The following is a 15342-nucleotide window of genomic DNA, read 5'->3' on the forward strand; positions in this document are numbered from 1 at the left end:
TGCGCAGCCCCCAGGAAGAGAGAGAGAGTAAGCAAAGGGTTAGTAACCTGCCCGGGAGAAGGACCCAGTGTCTCAGGCCTGAGTCCCAGCCACTGTTTACCTGCTAAGGGAGTGTGTGACCGCCGTGGAGGGCCCTACAGTCCGTGTGTGTGTGTGTGTGTGTGTGTGTGTGTGTGTGTGTCTGTGTGTTCCAAGCAAGGAGAACCGTCTGAGAGAGCCCTCAGGTCCCGGGTGCACGGGTGGAGACGCCGGCCTTGTCACGTGCCGGCCGAGTGGGGGTTGCTGGGTGACAGCCACTGGGGCCAGCCACCTCCCTCCTCCTCTGACGTCCTCGCAGCCGTGCCCCCGCCTTCGCTCACTCACCGCCCCTGTGGTGGCAGGGAGCGGAGCTCGCCCGGATCCCGCGAGCTGCCTGGCGGCAGAGGCGGCGGGAGGTGGGCCCGACCACGGCAGGTGCGCGGCTGCCCGGACCCAGTCCCCGCGGGCAGCCGGCATCATGGTGCTGTCGGTGCCGGTGATTGCGCTAGGCGCCACGCTGGGCACTGCCACCAGCATCCTCGCGCTGTGCGGTGTCACCTGTCTGTGCAGGCACCTGCACCCCAAGAAGGGACTGCTGTCGCGGGACCAGGATCCTGACCCGGAGAAGGCGAAGCCCGGTGTGCTCCAGCCTGTCCAACAGGTGAGCTGCTGTACCTGCCACCGCCTGGGGGTTCTCGGGGCTACAATGTTGGGGGAAGTGGGGAGGTGGCTAGGGTCTCCTTTGCAAGACAGAGCCTCTCTGTCTCTCTAGGAGGAAAACCACAGACGTGCTTGAGGGATAGGGGAAGCCTGGTGGGGGCGGGGAAGATGTGCTGGGAGATGGACAGGAAGGCTCATTGTGGGCTGGGGACACTGCAGGGCCTGTGAAAGAACTGGGGGCATCCACAGGGAGGGTTAAAGGGGAAGGAATGGGAAAGGGGAGGTGAACAGGATGGAAGCTGGGAGGCAGACTGGGAAGGGAGACAGATAACCAAGCAAGTACTGAATGGGGCTTCAGGAAACCAGGGTGGTGGCACTAGGCAAGGGACTGTGAAAAATGAGAAGCCTGCAGAAGTAAGGGGGGACAAGGAGGAGACAGTGAGAGCGAGGAGGCAATTGTGGGGTTGATGCAGGATAAACTGTGCCACAGCTGAGAAGAGGGTGTCTCCTCGAACCAGGGCGGAGATGGCTGCTGTCCCCATGGAAGCCGGGGAGCCGGGGTGTATGTGGGAGTGGCATTTGAACAGGGGACATTGAACATCTGGTCCCCTCCCCAACCCAAGCAGCTCCCAGCTGCAGCCAGTCACAGTGGGTTGCTGGGGCCACCCCTCAAAGGTCCCTGAAGCTGTCCCTGGACCCCAGAGGGCTTTTTACCTCCTCTGGTAGCATCTGCTATCCTCTAGAGCTCCCTGGGGTGGTCACTTCCCCCTTTGCAGAGAGCAGCAGAAGGCTGGGGGGCTGCTGTCCCCCCTGCATAAGCTAGGACTCCTGGGGTGCATTCCCAAGGTGGGAGGGGTGAAGATTGGGGTCTGGGACCTAAGGGGAACAGCATCCTTGGCACCTGAAGGGGGGAGCAACCCATCTCCCTCCCTCCCTCCCCCAAGGGACAACTTGAATGGCATCTTTAGGCCTCCGGATGCCTCTTCCTCCTTCCCTCATCAATTATTCAAAAGCTCCTAGGACTGGGTGCCTGGGGAGAGGAGAGAGGCAGAGGCTGTGTCCAAGGCTGCTGTCTTTAAGCGCCTTTAAGAAAAGTGACATTGACACAGGCTCGGCAGGAGCCAGCTGGGCAGCAGGACGTAGGGCCAGAACCATCTGGAAGTGGGAGGAGTGGGCTCGTTGCTGCGGCGGGGTTGAACGAGTGCTTCTCCGGAAGCCGGGGCCAGCTGCCTCCTCCTTCCTCAGTGCACCTGAGGACAGCTACTCTGCCTTCCACGGTGACTCTCCAGGCTCCTCCGTCCCCAGAGAGAACCCCTGTCATAAGTGACCTCTGGGCTACCTCCCAGTTCTTGGTCTTACTGACACACAGGAGCCCACCTCACTGCTGGTGATCTGTGAAAGATCGACCAGGTTGCATCTCTCTCCTGCCTGCAATCCTCCACCATTTGCCACGGGAAGAAGTCCTAGCAAACACTGATCTGGTCCATAATCTGTACCAGCGCCTGTCCTAAGATCTTCATATTCATTGTGGCATTAACCAGCCAGGTGAAGGAGCCAATGGAGGATTCAACATCAAGATGAGGAAACCGAAGCCCAGTGAGGCTGACTCACTCAAGTCCACACAGCTGGAGAAGTCTGTGCACCTTTCACTGAGCTGGTTAGATTCTCTATCTGTGCCCTCACTAAGCCCCTCCCTGCCAGCACCACCTGCTCCATCTGGCTGGTGTTTGCTCTGCAGCCAAGTTCATGTCCTCTCCCCTACACTCTCTCCTCCCCTGATTTGTGATCATTCTTAAAAGATGCCACGACCTTTTTTCTTGCTCCCCTTCTGGATCTTGACTTTTCTCACAGGCGACTCTTTCTTGCCCTTTAGATCTATCTTTGTTGAAACATCAGGGAAGATTTTACCTCCTGCACAGGAAATAAGTCCACGCCCCACTCAGCCAGTGCTCCCTCCCGCATGGCTCTTCTCAAACTCTTACAGCATTTGTTACAAATAGATGTGATTCTGTACAGCCACTTGTATGTATCCCCAGTGCCTGGTCAGTATCAAGCCACTGCCAGGTGCCAGGTGAAATTGATGGACAAGGCCCCCATAATCCAGCCAGTTGTGTTGTTGTCCAAGATTTTTCTTCAGATGTGGGTGCGTGCACTGTGTGTGTCTTTTCAAGCCAGGCATATGCTTGGGAGGAGACCAAGTTGATACATGGCACCTAGCCATTCACAAGCCCTTGCTAGGTTCCCATGGGTGGAGGGAGGCATAGGATCTGGGACATGGTGGGAGGTGCTGAGGGTACAGGGGTGAATGTGGGGAGGCTGAGTCTTTTCGTTGCCCTAGCTGCCCTCGTGTTCAGAGGCATTTGGTTGCTGACTCAGACAAAGTCAACAGAGCAAGGCAACATTACTGACATTTCAGAATGAGGAAAGGACGTGATGTTCTCGGTGGTAGATGACAGCAGGAGGGCATGTGGGGCACAAGTTGGCCAGATGAACAACAGTTAGAGAGCTTGCTGAATATGCCCCCTAAATAGAGAGGGCACGGGGAAGGAGAAGAAGGGGTCCAGCTCTCTATAGACTCCCGAAGAGGCTTCCGAGGCTTATGGCATCCCATGAGAACTGACTGGCACGTGGATTGGCACAGTCCTGGCCTGGGCCTGGTTGAGATGATTGAAAAAAATCCCTTGGATTCATAGGCTGTACTTGGGAATCTGATGGATGAAGTTGAAGTTCCCAGTGAGAGAGTTTTAAGAGTTTTATGGTCCTGGGTAAGGGAATAGTCTAGCTTTGCTTTTACCAACCTCTAACTAAAGCTTGTCTTTTCTTGTAGCATTTCCCACACCCACAGCTCTGTTTTCCAGAGGAAGCCCGGGTTGTTTCCTCGTACCCCACAGCTGCTGCACTCTGCTATCACATTTGCACGCATCTCTTGTTCTGAATGATGAGTTGTTTATGAGGTTGGCTGCTAGATCCCGTTACTTATTGCACAAAGAAAGCAGCGCGCACACACACACATCTCTAGGTGTTTTTATAAATTCAGTTCAATCAACTGCTCCTTGGTACTCTCTTGTCTTGTATTTCCTCCTGCTTTGCACACCCTGGGGGAAGTATTCCTAGACCTCTTAGGAAGCTAACGGAGTCCCAGAACAACAAGGTCAAGGGTCCTTGCCAAGTGAGAATTGGCAGAGGATGTAAGCTCTTGTCACCTACCCCCTTTTGTGTCCCAGCCAGCTTCCACACCCAGTTCTCATGGGCTTTTCTATTCCCTTCTTTCTCCAGCTCCCAGGCACTTAGCCTTCCTATACCCACCACTCCTGCTCTGCCAGGATCTGCTGGGAACCCCCTTTTGGCCAGCCCAGCCCTGAGCTCTGTTACCACCCAGTGACCTGGAAGCAGGAGCCAGCAGGCAGAGTAGGGAGGCACAGGTGGGGAGGGTAACAGTATACACACGCTGTTCCTGTGCAGCAGCCAGACAGGTGGGTTCTCACAGGTGCTCCCCAGTCCTTCCTGGGTCCTTCTAGAACAGATTGCCTTTTGCCCAGCCCAGAGAACAGCTGAGCTAGCAGAGACCCCAGGGCTCAGCGCCTCTCTCACTCAGCACTTAGCGGGAGACCGCCCTGCTTTCCCAGAACTTCCGTTCTGAGCATCTTCTTGTTCTCCTCAAAGACCCAGTGCTGTCCCTCAAACTAACCTGTGGCCTGAGCCTTTCGGGTAAAGTTGCTCAGACCTCAGCAGTGGTGCCCAGGCCTCTCTCTCTCTCTCTCCCCCTGTCCCTCTGCCTCCTCCCATACAGCACTGCCATGTTAGAAAAACCCATTCTCCTTCCAGAGATGTTGGGAGTCCTGATATTGTGTTTGATGGAACTCTGGTAGAATGAGTTCCAGCTGCTGTGAAATCATGTAAGTGCTGTGTGTTAACACTTAGGTGCATGGTGGAGTATTTTCTCTCCCAAGGTCAGCAGTAGGCCCATCCATTTTTCTTGGGCCCCTGACAATGTCTGACGTGCTGGGCACCACGTGAGAGCGCTCCAGTGTTTATTTTGAGTTAGTCATCTGGTACCTAACACAAAATAAGAGATGCAGGGAAGCTGTGAATCCATGCACAGAAGCCTGAAGCCAAGCCCAATTTATAGAAGCTGCTGCTGCCCTGGGTTGGGGGTGGGGGAAAATAGGGAATGATTTGAGGGGTGAAGGGAGCAGCTTGGCTTCTGTTCCTGCCCTCCCTCCCCATGTAGGTACTGCTTGCGTGTGTGTGTGTGTGTGTGTGTGTGTGTGTGTGTGTGTGCTCACTTTACAAAATTGCATCCAGCTCCACATTTATGACTGGTTTACTTTCCTGTTTGTAACCAGTCAACCAGTAAGGTTCTTATTAAAATGTGTCATTTTGTAATATTAGGTTTGTGAACTTTGGATATCAAGCCCATGTTTTCGTTACTGGGAGAACCAGGAACTATGGTTGTCCTTTCTGTGGTCTGTGATGAGCCACTTGGCTAACTAACTGCCTCCTGCTGCTGGTCCTGCGGCTGCTTCCTTCTTTCCCTTTTGGGTTGGGGCCTCCACATCATCACTAGTGCCCCATTAACCCTCCTGCTGGCTTTCCTCTTCCTTGGACCTCCAGCACCACACCCTGTGCCCTCTAAGATGGATTATCTTCATCTGCACCTGTGTGAGGGTGGACCAGGGGTACAGGTATCATATTTCACCAGCTAATGGGCTCATGCATCCACGGTTCAAGAGCACATGTTGGGCACACTGATACAGCAGTGGAATAGACATATGCTCTTGCTGATGAGGGAGGAGACAATAAAACCCCCTTAGAACTGCAGAGAGGGACCCTCCGGGGGGCTTGGGACAGTTTGGGAGGGCATTCCTGCCTTCACCCCAAAATAGAGCTTTCTCCAATTGAAGCTAGCTGCTCTTCTGCATTGTCCCCTGCACCCCACTGACCACAGGAGGTCCCCCAGTGTTTGACCACACTCCTAGGACTGATTTGATTCTGTCTGGGCTGCTGGAAGGTCTGATCTTCGTGGATTCGCAGGCTAAAGCCTTCAGAGGGATTTCTTTTATGGCTCACGGTTAGTTGGTCCCCTGGCTGATGAACTCTCCCACTCAGGTGAACCACAACTGAAGATACACAGAGTAATCAATAGCACTGACAGAACAGCTAGCATCTACCAGGCTCTTGTACTTGTGTCAGTCACTGTCCTAAGTACTTAGGCTACCATATTAGTTTTCATTCTCACAATAACCCTAGGAAATATGCATGGTTATTATTGCCATTTTACAGATCAGAAAAAATGAAGCAAGGGGCACTTAAGTCCCCTGTGTAGCAGCAGAGATGGAATTGATTTTTACTGGTCTGGCATCAGATGCCACATTTGTGATTACAGAGCTGGAGAAGGGTAGAAAATGAGTCAAATTTTTTTTAAGCCACTGTGCCTCCCAGACAAGGCCTGCAGGTGTTTGTGAATGGACCTGCACCTTTGTGGGTTCACAGGAAGTACCTTTCCCAGGCTTCTGGTTGCTTCATCATCTCTTACTTCCATCACACTTTCAGGCTTTGGGTGCAACCCAGGCCCCTTCAAGAAATTTTTACACAGTAAACATGTTTGGGCTGGTTGCTTAGCAACGTGGAAGACAGTATGAATTTTTCATCAAGGAATTAGCATAGATTATTTCAGGGAGCTAAGCACTCCCCAGCTAGAAACAGCCCTTGGAAGCCCTCACAACAGAGATCTCTGTGAGTGTGTCCGTCTCGCCTTCCCCAAGGGCATGTCCCGACCTTTCACTGCTCCTACCTTTCCCAGTGGCTCCATGTAGGTGACTCAAGCTCATAGCTCTTGTCTGTATGGGACTGACTATTCATTAGCACCTTTAGTTAATGCCAGCAGAAAACACTGCTGTGTGTTTTTCCAGATTTTCTGACAATGACTGGATTACGATCAACTTCTTGGGATGCAGGGAGAGGAATAGAGATACCGTTAGTTCATGATGGAGGAAATGTGTGTTCTTCCAGGCATCAGGGGCAGTTCCCTTTCCACCTCTGCCAGAGCGATACTGTACTCTGCACCTCCAGACTTTGCTCTTGCTGGCAAATGTGGGAGAACCCTCATCAGTGGAGGGGTGAGAAGGCTTTCGTGGAGCCAACTGTTAAGAACTAAGGGATTCTATACACACACATGTGTGCCTAGGAAGGGTCCCCATCACCAATTTGGTAAGAAATCATGGGTCTGTAGACTTTTAGAAGAAAAATAGCTGACAAATGCATGATGCCTTCTACCCTCCCTCTCCCTGCAAATGGGCAGGGTGCCTCCAGTGCCACAGTGAGCCTCATGCACCTCACGGTGTAACTGGGAGGAAAGCTACATTAACAGAAGAGCACAAATCAAGAAGATACATAATGGTAAGTGACCCGAAGAGACAGTTCTGGTACCACAGAGTGCAAAGGGCACCTCATCTACCCAGGGAGGTCAGGAAAAGCTTTGCTGGGCTGGGGAGAATGGTGACTGAGCTGGGAGCTGGAGTTGCAGAATAAGTGAGCTAGGGTGCTGAGAGGTATGTCAGGGGCTCCACAATGAGAGCAAGGGGCATGTGCAAAGGCCCTGCTGCAGGAGGAAGAGCAGGACCCAAGAGGACCTGGGAAGAGGCCCGCCCGCCTGAGGAGCAGAGGGTCGGGATGCCCAGAGAACACAGGCCTGGGAGGTGGGCGGGGCCTGTGCAGACAGGGCTGTGCGCAATAGCCTTGTTTGTTCATTCACGCAGCAACCATGAATGTGCACGTGAGGGGCACTGATTGCAGTTGTTTTCAAAGCTTTCATTGAGATGAAATTGACATCAAACGAACCGTTTCAAAGTGTGTGAGTCAGCGCCATTTAGTACGTTCACAGCAACGCGCAGCTGCCACCTCCACCCAGTGCTCAACCATTTTCCTCCCCAAGAATAAAGTCCTGTATCTATTAACCAGTCACTTGCTATAGCACTCTCTCTTTCGGTCCCTGGCAACCAGAAATCTGTTTTTTGTCTTCATTGCCTATTCTAGACAATTCCATTCAATGAAATGACACAATATGTGGTCCTTGTGACTGGCTCCTTCCACTTGGCATAATACATCCCAAGGTGGTCCACATGGTAGAAGATATTAGTGCTGTGTTTAATTTTTTTGAAGGTTTGCTTAGTACTGTGTTTATTTTTAAGGCTGTAAAATATTCCACTTTCGATACACTTCATTCTGTGTATCCACTCATCAGATGGTGGACATTTTGGCTCTCGTGTGTACTGCTGCTCTGCTCGTTTCTGCACACACATTTGTCTGGATAGCTCTGTTATTTTTTATTTATTTTAAAGCTTAGTTGAAAAGCAGAGTGACAGAGATTTTGCCATCTACTGTTTCATTCCCCAAATGCAAGCATTAGCCAGGGCTAGGCCGGGCAGAAGCCAGGATCCTGATACTCAATCCAGGTCTCCAACATGGATGACTGGGACTCAAGTGCTGGATTCATCACCTACTGCCTCCTGGGATGCATTAGCAGGAAGCAGAGTAGCCAGGATTTAGATCCAGACTCTCTAACAGAGAATGTGGGCATCCCAAATGATGGCTTGACTCACAGCGTCACAGAATCTACCCCTTTTGTTTTTAGTTATGGCATGGATATATGTACGAGTAGAATTCCTGGATGATAAGGCAGTCCTGTACTCACACTAGTGAGGAGCCGCTGTGCCACTGTCCACAGGGTCAGCCCATTCCCGCCAGCAGTCTACAAAGGTTCTGGGTATCCCCTTCCCTGCCCACAGTTTTTCTTTTGCCTTTCCCTTGTTAGAGCTGTCTATGTGGGTGCAAAGCGATTCTTCACTGAAGTATTTCCTAAACTCTTAATAATGAAAAGAAATCCGAATTCTGCTCTTCAAAATATCCATCAGTAACCAGCAGGTGTATAACAAACATCAACTATGTGTGCTGGGTGCCCATTACAGGGGGCCACATGGGCACCGCAGTGGACACATTCCATGGTGCATAGAGAGTGTGGCCCTCTCGTGGAGAGCCCTGGCTCCTCTCCTTACCTCTCCCAGCAAGCTGGCACCTGCCCCATCTTTCTCTCCCAAGCATGGACCCCTCCTAGGTCCCAATCTGCTTCCCTAGGACACCTGGGGACCTTGCAATCCTGGGCCAACAGATATTTTTTGGTCTTACTTCCTTGTGCGTTGACATCACTGGACCAGTGTGATGCTGGGGGATGGGGAACACTGAGTGGTGAGATGTGATGAACACACATAAGGCTTTCCACCCAGGAACTGGCTGGAGGCTGACTTCCTAAGTGTAGGACATTATCAATGCTTTATAACATGGGAAAGTCCTGAGGATTTTTCACACAGGGCCAAAGGGTATTACAATGATACTTGGGGTAGTTGATTGACTGGATTGTGCACTTGGAATTTCTTATCATTTTCCCCATTACCATCAGTCTAACTTCTTGCTTTCTGAGACGCACTAGCCAGCGTGTTTCTGGACCTAGATAGAGTCAACTAATGAGAGGCAATTGTATACATGAATATGAATAAAACAGGAGTGCAGGGGCCAGTGAAAATTCTGCAAAATGGAGGCATTAGTCCACTTGGCCCAGACTGTTGGGGACTTTGACACATTTCATTGGCTTCCTCCATCTCCAGGTCCATCCGTGTAATCCAAGGTAGATTTCACTCTCTTAGCAAGTATAGTAGAGTGAGACGATAGCAGAAGAGAGGGGGAGTGCAGACTGAATGAGGGTGAGTGGCTGGGCAGGTGGATGAGCAGGAATGGATTCCTGGTGCCTCCACCTCTAGCTGCAGCCAATAGGAAAACTCCAGGCCAGGGAAGTGGGGCAGGGCGTGACTCGGCTAAAGGATGCCTCTGCGTGCCTTTGGGGATAAGGAGAGGAATGAGGTGATATTGGTGTGATATTCACTTATTTACTTACCTATTCAAAAGGCAGAGACAGAAAAAGAGAGTTTGCATCTACTGGTTCGCTCCCCAAATGCTTTGTAAGAACCAGGACTGGGCCAGGCTGAAGCTAAGAACCCAGAGCACATTCTGCATCTCCCACCTTGAGCCATCACCACTGTTTCCCAACTGCAGCTACAGCAAGCTGGAATAGAGTGGAGCTGGAACTTGAACCCCGACATTCTGATAATGGAATATGTGCCTCCCCCTGCAGTATCTTAGCTGCTGCACCCACTGCTTGTTTCAGAATTGTCAGTTTCTATTGACTTCCTTCTCTGCAGGTGTCTGTCCTCCACTTGCTTAGTACTAGGGAGAACTGCAGGCAGGTGGACTTAGCTGCAAGGCAATGGGGCATTGTTCTCCCCCCATGCCCCACACTCCCCCCCACACACACCAGAGGCTAGGGTTTAGTTGGAAATGTGTTGTGGACCACACAGTTGAACTAGCTGTTCAGAAGGCTGGAGCTGAGACACTGAATGGGGAAGGATTGAGTGGTCTGAAGGAGAGGAAGGTGAGGCTGGGCCAGGTGGCTTAGTGAGGCACTGGAAAAGCTGCATGCACAGAGTGTCTCCTGTGGACTCTGAGCTTGCCCTGTGTTCCAGATGCCCTCCACTCCCTGCCCTGTCACAGTCACATCGAGGAAGGGCCAAGGCTGCTGCAGAGGAAGGCAGGCAAGGAAGTGATATCATGCTACAAGTTACTATCTGGTGCTCTGGCGGACCCTTTGCTCATTTCCTGCAGTCACGTCATTTAATGAGCTCATCTCTGCCTGATGGAACAGGTGCCTTAGGCAGCAGCACCGTGACTACGATTTCAGACACAGCAACCTCAATGCTGGATATGTGGAAACAAACAATGGAAAGATGTGAACACAGGATCACGGATCTTAGCCAAATCTGGCCATGCTCTGGCCTTGCAATTCATATTGGCTTCTTGCTCAAATCAGCTATAGGTAACTAGCTTGAAGAGCACCCAGAAGCAGGGTCTCAGAAAGAAAAATGCTCATTTTGTGCTCAAGATGCTGAGCTAGAATTGAGAAGCAAGTGAGACTTATAAACCTGAACCTGAACTCAGACACTGCTATTTGAACCTGAAGGTTAGATGGGCTTGGCCATTGTGAATTCCTGCTCCCCCTTGGTAGCACCTATGGAATCCAAATTTCTAAGTGGATGAAGAAGATGAATGCCCCAAAACTGCTCTACATGAGTCAGTTAGGGGTTAAGCTGCCAGTTGCGATGCTGGCATCCCATATAGGTGCTGATTCATGTCCCAATTGTTCCACTTCTGATACAGCTCCCTGACAATGGCTTGAGAAAAGCACCAGGAAGTAGCCCAAGTGTTTGAGTCCCTGTATCCATGAGGGAGACCCAGAAGAAGCTTCTGGCTCCTGGCTGTTGTCCTGGCCTCATCCTGGCCATTGGGACCATTTGGGAAGTGAACTAACGAATGGAGGTGCACGCTTCCTCTCTCTCCAACTTCGAATTTCAAATAAATAGCTAACTCTTTAAAATAAATAAGCACAAGCCCTCATCACTGGCCTTGACTCTCAGGATATTTTACGTATCTGAGTCACTTGCAATGGTTTGGCTACCATAAGTTCATCTTGAAGGAAAGAGAGGATCTGTTATAAAGGATCTGAATGGGAAACAGAAGATGCTCCACTTGTCTTGAAATGGGAAGCTGGAGGGGCTTTCACTTGCCCTGTGACTTCCTTCATGAATTGCTGGAGAGCGCCTGCCCCTCAGCCCAACAGCTCACTTCTGGCAGGTGACCTTCCCCCATCCTGGTTCTCCAGCGTTCAGTTCTTCCTGGTCCCAGTATAGTCAACTTTCTTTGTGGATATCCTTGGTTGTCCACACTTTCATGAGTATCTGCTTTGTGAAATGTCAGTTACCTAGGTTGCTAGGATCCTTAGTGATAAGATCCTTAGCCAACGTTAGCTGTAGTCACCAAACCAAAGAGCTAACGACAATGAAGGGAGGGTCTGCACAACGTTTTGAAGTTATTTGCATATTCCCATGGGACCCAGCATCCAGCACAGTGTTCTGCACACCTCCCACCTTTTAATAAGCAGACATACCTGTAAGGTAGGAAGTAGGGGACTGCTATTATGCCATTTCTAGGCACTTGAAATGAGTTGAGGTAGACGATCTCCTGTTTACAGTAGCTTGAAACCAGGTACTCTGACAGAAACAAAATTTGATTTCTGTGACAATGGTTTTGTGGTTTGCTCCAGTGTTGGCCCAGTGACCCAGAAGGGAAATACAGTGGGTTTGTGTCTCTTTTAAGAAATGGTTTCACACTGGCTTTGGATATACAATGAAGAGGCAGATGTCAGAAATAGCGCCTAAGTGGGGGCATTCCTTGAAGTCCACCTGCTGGTAGAGAAATAGCACCAAAAATCTGTGATCCAGGCATTTCCATGCCTTTAGTCATTGCCTCACACTCAGGGACTCTTTCCTCCTGGTGTGGATCTCTTGGATTCATGCCTGCCCTTACACATTGCTATGTCCCCACCCCTTTCCTGGAGAAGACTCAGACATGCCACTTTCCCTCTCTACCTGAACTCTCTACCTTGACCCAGTCCTCCGTTTGCTGCCACTGAATCACTCTCAGCATGTCTTTGGACAGGTCTTACCTCACTTTCTCCATTTCCATGCTTCCTGTGTGCACCTGCTGATCTGATTCATTGAGAATTTTGTCAGTGCCATTCTCCTACTCACAAACTCTCCAAACCGATCTGCTGTTTATAAAATAAAATTCAGGATCTTTTGTTTGGTGTTTGCAGCCCTTTGGACCCTGGCCTCCCCGTCTCTTTCCTTACCTCCATGTTTCCAACCTCAACTTTTCTTGCCGGCTGCCTCCCAATGCTGTGAGCATGCCCTGGACCTACACTGCTTTCATTCTTCCCCTTGCATAGACCTCGGATTCTCCCATTATTAGCCATCCTCTAGCAAGTTTAATTTAATCACAATGACATTATGGAGCTACTCCTTAACTACTCTGAAGTACATGGTCCAGATGTGTGGTCTTTTACCACTCCCTTCTGTGTTTTTTTATATTTTCATAGACATGCCCCAGAAATAGCACATAGCTTCCATCTGGCATGTTAACTCTTGCCAATTGGTAGTGGTTCAAGGTAGGACCTTGAACCAAAGACAACATGAGAGTAACAGGAAAGCATGCTTTGATTGATTAGCCATGTCTGCCATGAGCACAGGCAGGTGGGTTGTAGCGCAAGTGCTTCCTGTTTCCCATGTATGGCACGTCTTGTCCCCAACTTGGATGGTCAGTTTCCTGGGGACAGGGAGATATTCACTGTCTCCCTTCATACTGAGGATAGGTGAATTCATAGTCAGCGAGTGACAAATGTATATTGATCTGTTTGGGGACCAATGTCATGTGGAGAGGAATTGCTGCTCCAACTTAATGCCATACCCCACCACTTGGCTGTTCTTTACATGGATGGAAAAGAAGCTTGTATTTCCCAAGTGTGCCCCATCAGTGGACATATGATGTCTCAGATGAGCGGTTCTGCCATTCTTGTTCATGCCACATCACCTTTGATGGATAATATCGTGGACTTGAAGGATTCTGCCAAATATGCCTCCTTCCTGTCCCATGAAACAAAGCTTGCCAGAATGCAAACGTGCAGAAGAGACATTTCTACAAAGATAACCTTGAATGGACTCTCATTAATTTTGAGATGGCTAAAAAAATGAACAAAATATTGCTTTCCAGTGCTTTCTCATTTATGATATGCTAAAGCAGCATCCAGGATGGAAACAGGTACCTTCTTCAATCACCCAAGCACCATGTGGTCAGAAAGTCCTACAGCTGTCCCGGAAGAAGATCCTGAATGCAAAGTTGAGAAAACTGAGCTCTCACCAAACTCTTCAGCCTTTCATACTCCTGTGGCTCTCTTAGGAAATCAAACACCAAAATACGGTGGCTGCAAAGTAAGATAACTTAGTGGGAGAAAAAAGTCCACAGACCTAAAAAGGACCACCATTAGGAAGATCACAGAAACCAATATCTTGTAGAAGTTATCAACCACACAGAGCGGAGGTCCCTCTGCATGAACTCAGAAGGACTCTGAATCCCGAGGAGAGCAATGCAGCAGGACAGGAACCCAGGTGGAGATGCTAAAGGCAGGAGGTGGCTGACAGGTGTCTCTCAGAGAAATCACGTCCCCTTGGCCCTGCTGATGTGGCCAGAGATGGGAGGGGAAAGACAGGATGGACCGGTGGGAAAACTGAGTGTGAGATCCAGGGGGGTTTGCTGGGAACTTTGTAACATCCCCAGTGTGTGAAGAGTGCTGAGATGCTAAGAGCATAGTCTGGACATTGTGCTGGCTGCCATCACAAGAGAAACATGTTTCTGCACCAAAAATGTGCAGATTTTGAACTGAGCACAGTCATGAAGCGGCTGTCCATACACCCAGACATGTTTTCAAATTAATGGATTAATTTATTTGAAACACAAAGTGAAAGAAAGAGGATGAGGGGTATACACGCGTGCACATGCACACACACACAGATTGTATGTGAGGGCAGGAATCAGCAACTGCCATAAAAAAATGTTCTCAATAGTGAATAATGACTGAAGGGGTGAACCAGTGATTGGCTGGACTATAGGGTGAGGACAGGACATCCTTCTGCCAGCCCCAATGGCTTTTCCTTGCAAGATTGAAAAGCACCAGATCAGGGCCCACTGCGGTGGTCTAGCAGCTAAAGTCCTTGCCTTGAATGCGTCAGGATCCCATATGGGCGCCGGTTCTAATCCCGGCAGCTCCACTTCCCATCCAGTTCTCTGCTTGTGGCCTGGGAGAGCAGTCGAGGATGGCCCAAAGCCTTGGGACCCTGCACCCGCATGGGAGATCTGGAAGAAGTTCCTGGATCCTGGCTTCAGATCAGCACAGCACTGGCTGTTGCGGTCACATGGGGAGTGAATCATCAGATGGAAGATCTTCCTCTATGTCTCTCCTCTTCTCTGTATATCTGCCTTTCCAATAAAAATAAAGAAATCTTTAAAAAAATAAAGAAAGAAAAGCACTAGACCATGGCATCTTTCATTCATTGGTCTTGCCCAGGTGAAGTTCCCATGGCTGTGCTGTAAAGCCTGCAGACTCTACAGCCTCGTGCCTGGGTTCAATTCTTAGCTCTGCATCTTTAATCACACATCAAATGTTGCTTCTCTGTGCCTCAGTTTCCTCCTCTGGAAAGTAAGCCTAACAGCCATGCCTTCCTCATAATGGCAAAATGCATGGGCCTATATCTGACATGTGGTTAATCCTGATTACAATTTGCCATTCTTCCAAATCTGCACTCAGGATGCCTTTCTTGTCCCTCAAATTGTTGGTGAACACAGCTTTTCTCCCACCCACCTGGCTCCCATATGTCGTGGTCTGAATAGTATTTACTGCCTCTCAAGCAGTCTTTTAGGGTCTGCTGGTCCCTTGTTCTCTGACTCTTGGGAAATGTCATCTTCATGAGGAAGATAGTTGGACACTGTTGCACCTGCAGCAGACCAGTTCTGCAGCTTTCATAATCGCTGGATAAACGCTTGAATTAATGGCTTACCACACAGGAAGGGCTAATGCAGGGGCTTGCGGCTGTTCCCAGTTGTGTCTCATTCTTGCTGGATTGGAAGAGGTGCATTTACTGGGTTGATGGCAGGGCTAACCCACCAACA

At 50.1% G+C, this 15342-nt stretch overlaps 1 protein-coding gene across 2 annotated transcripts in view; it reads left to right on the top strand.

Moving 5' to 3' along the window:
- Positions 1–399: 399 nt before the first annotated feature.
- SYT13 (synaptotagmin 13) overlaps positions 400–15342 on the top strand; it is a 39583-nt gene continuing 24640 nt past the window's right edge. The window contains exons 1-2 of one of the 2 annotated variants that reach the window (XM_058662463.1): positions 541–679; positions 6980–7077. In XM_058662463.1, the coding sequence (XP_058518446.1) occupies positions 7075–7077 (3 nt within the window). In that variant the 5' untranslated portion in view covers positions 541–679; positions 6980–7074. Of the gene's footprint in view, positions 680–6979; positions 7078–15342 lie in introns of both variants that reach the window. The other variant, XM_004585380.2, reaches the window with a different exon arrangement.

This window comes from Ochotona princeps, chromosome 4 (assembly GCF_030435755.1).
Source record: "Ochotona princeps isolate mOchPri1 chromosome 4, mOchPri1.hap1, whole genome shotgun sequence".
In the NCBI taxonomy this organism is placed as follows: domain Eukaryota; kingdom Metazoa; phylum Chordata; class Mammalia; order Lagomorpha; family Ochotonidae; genus Ochotona; species Ochotona princeps.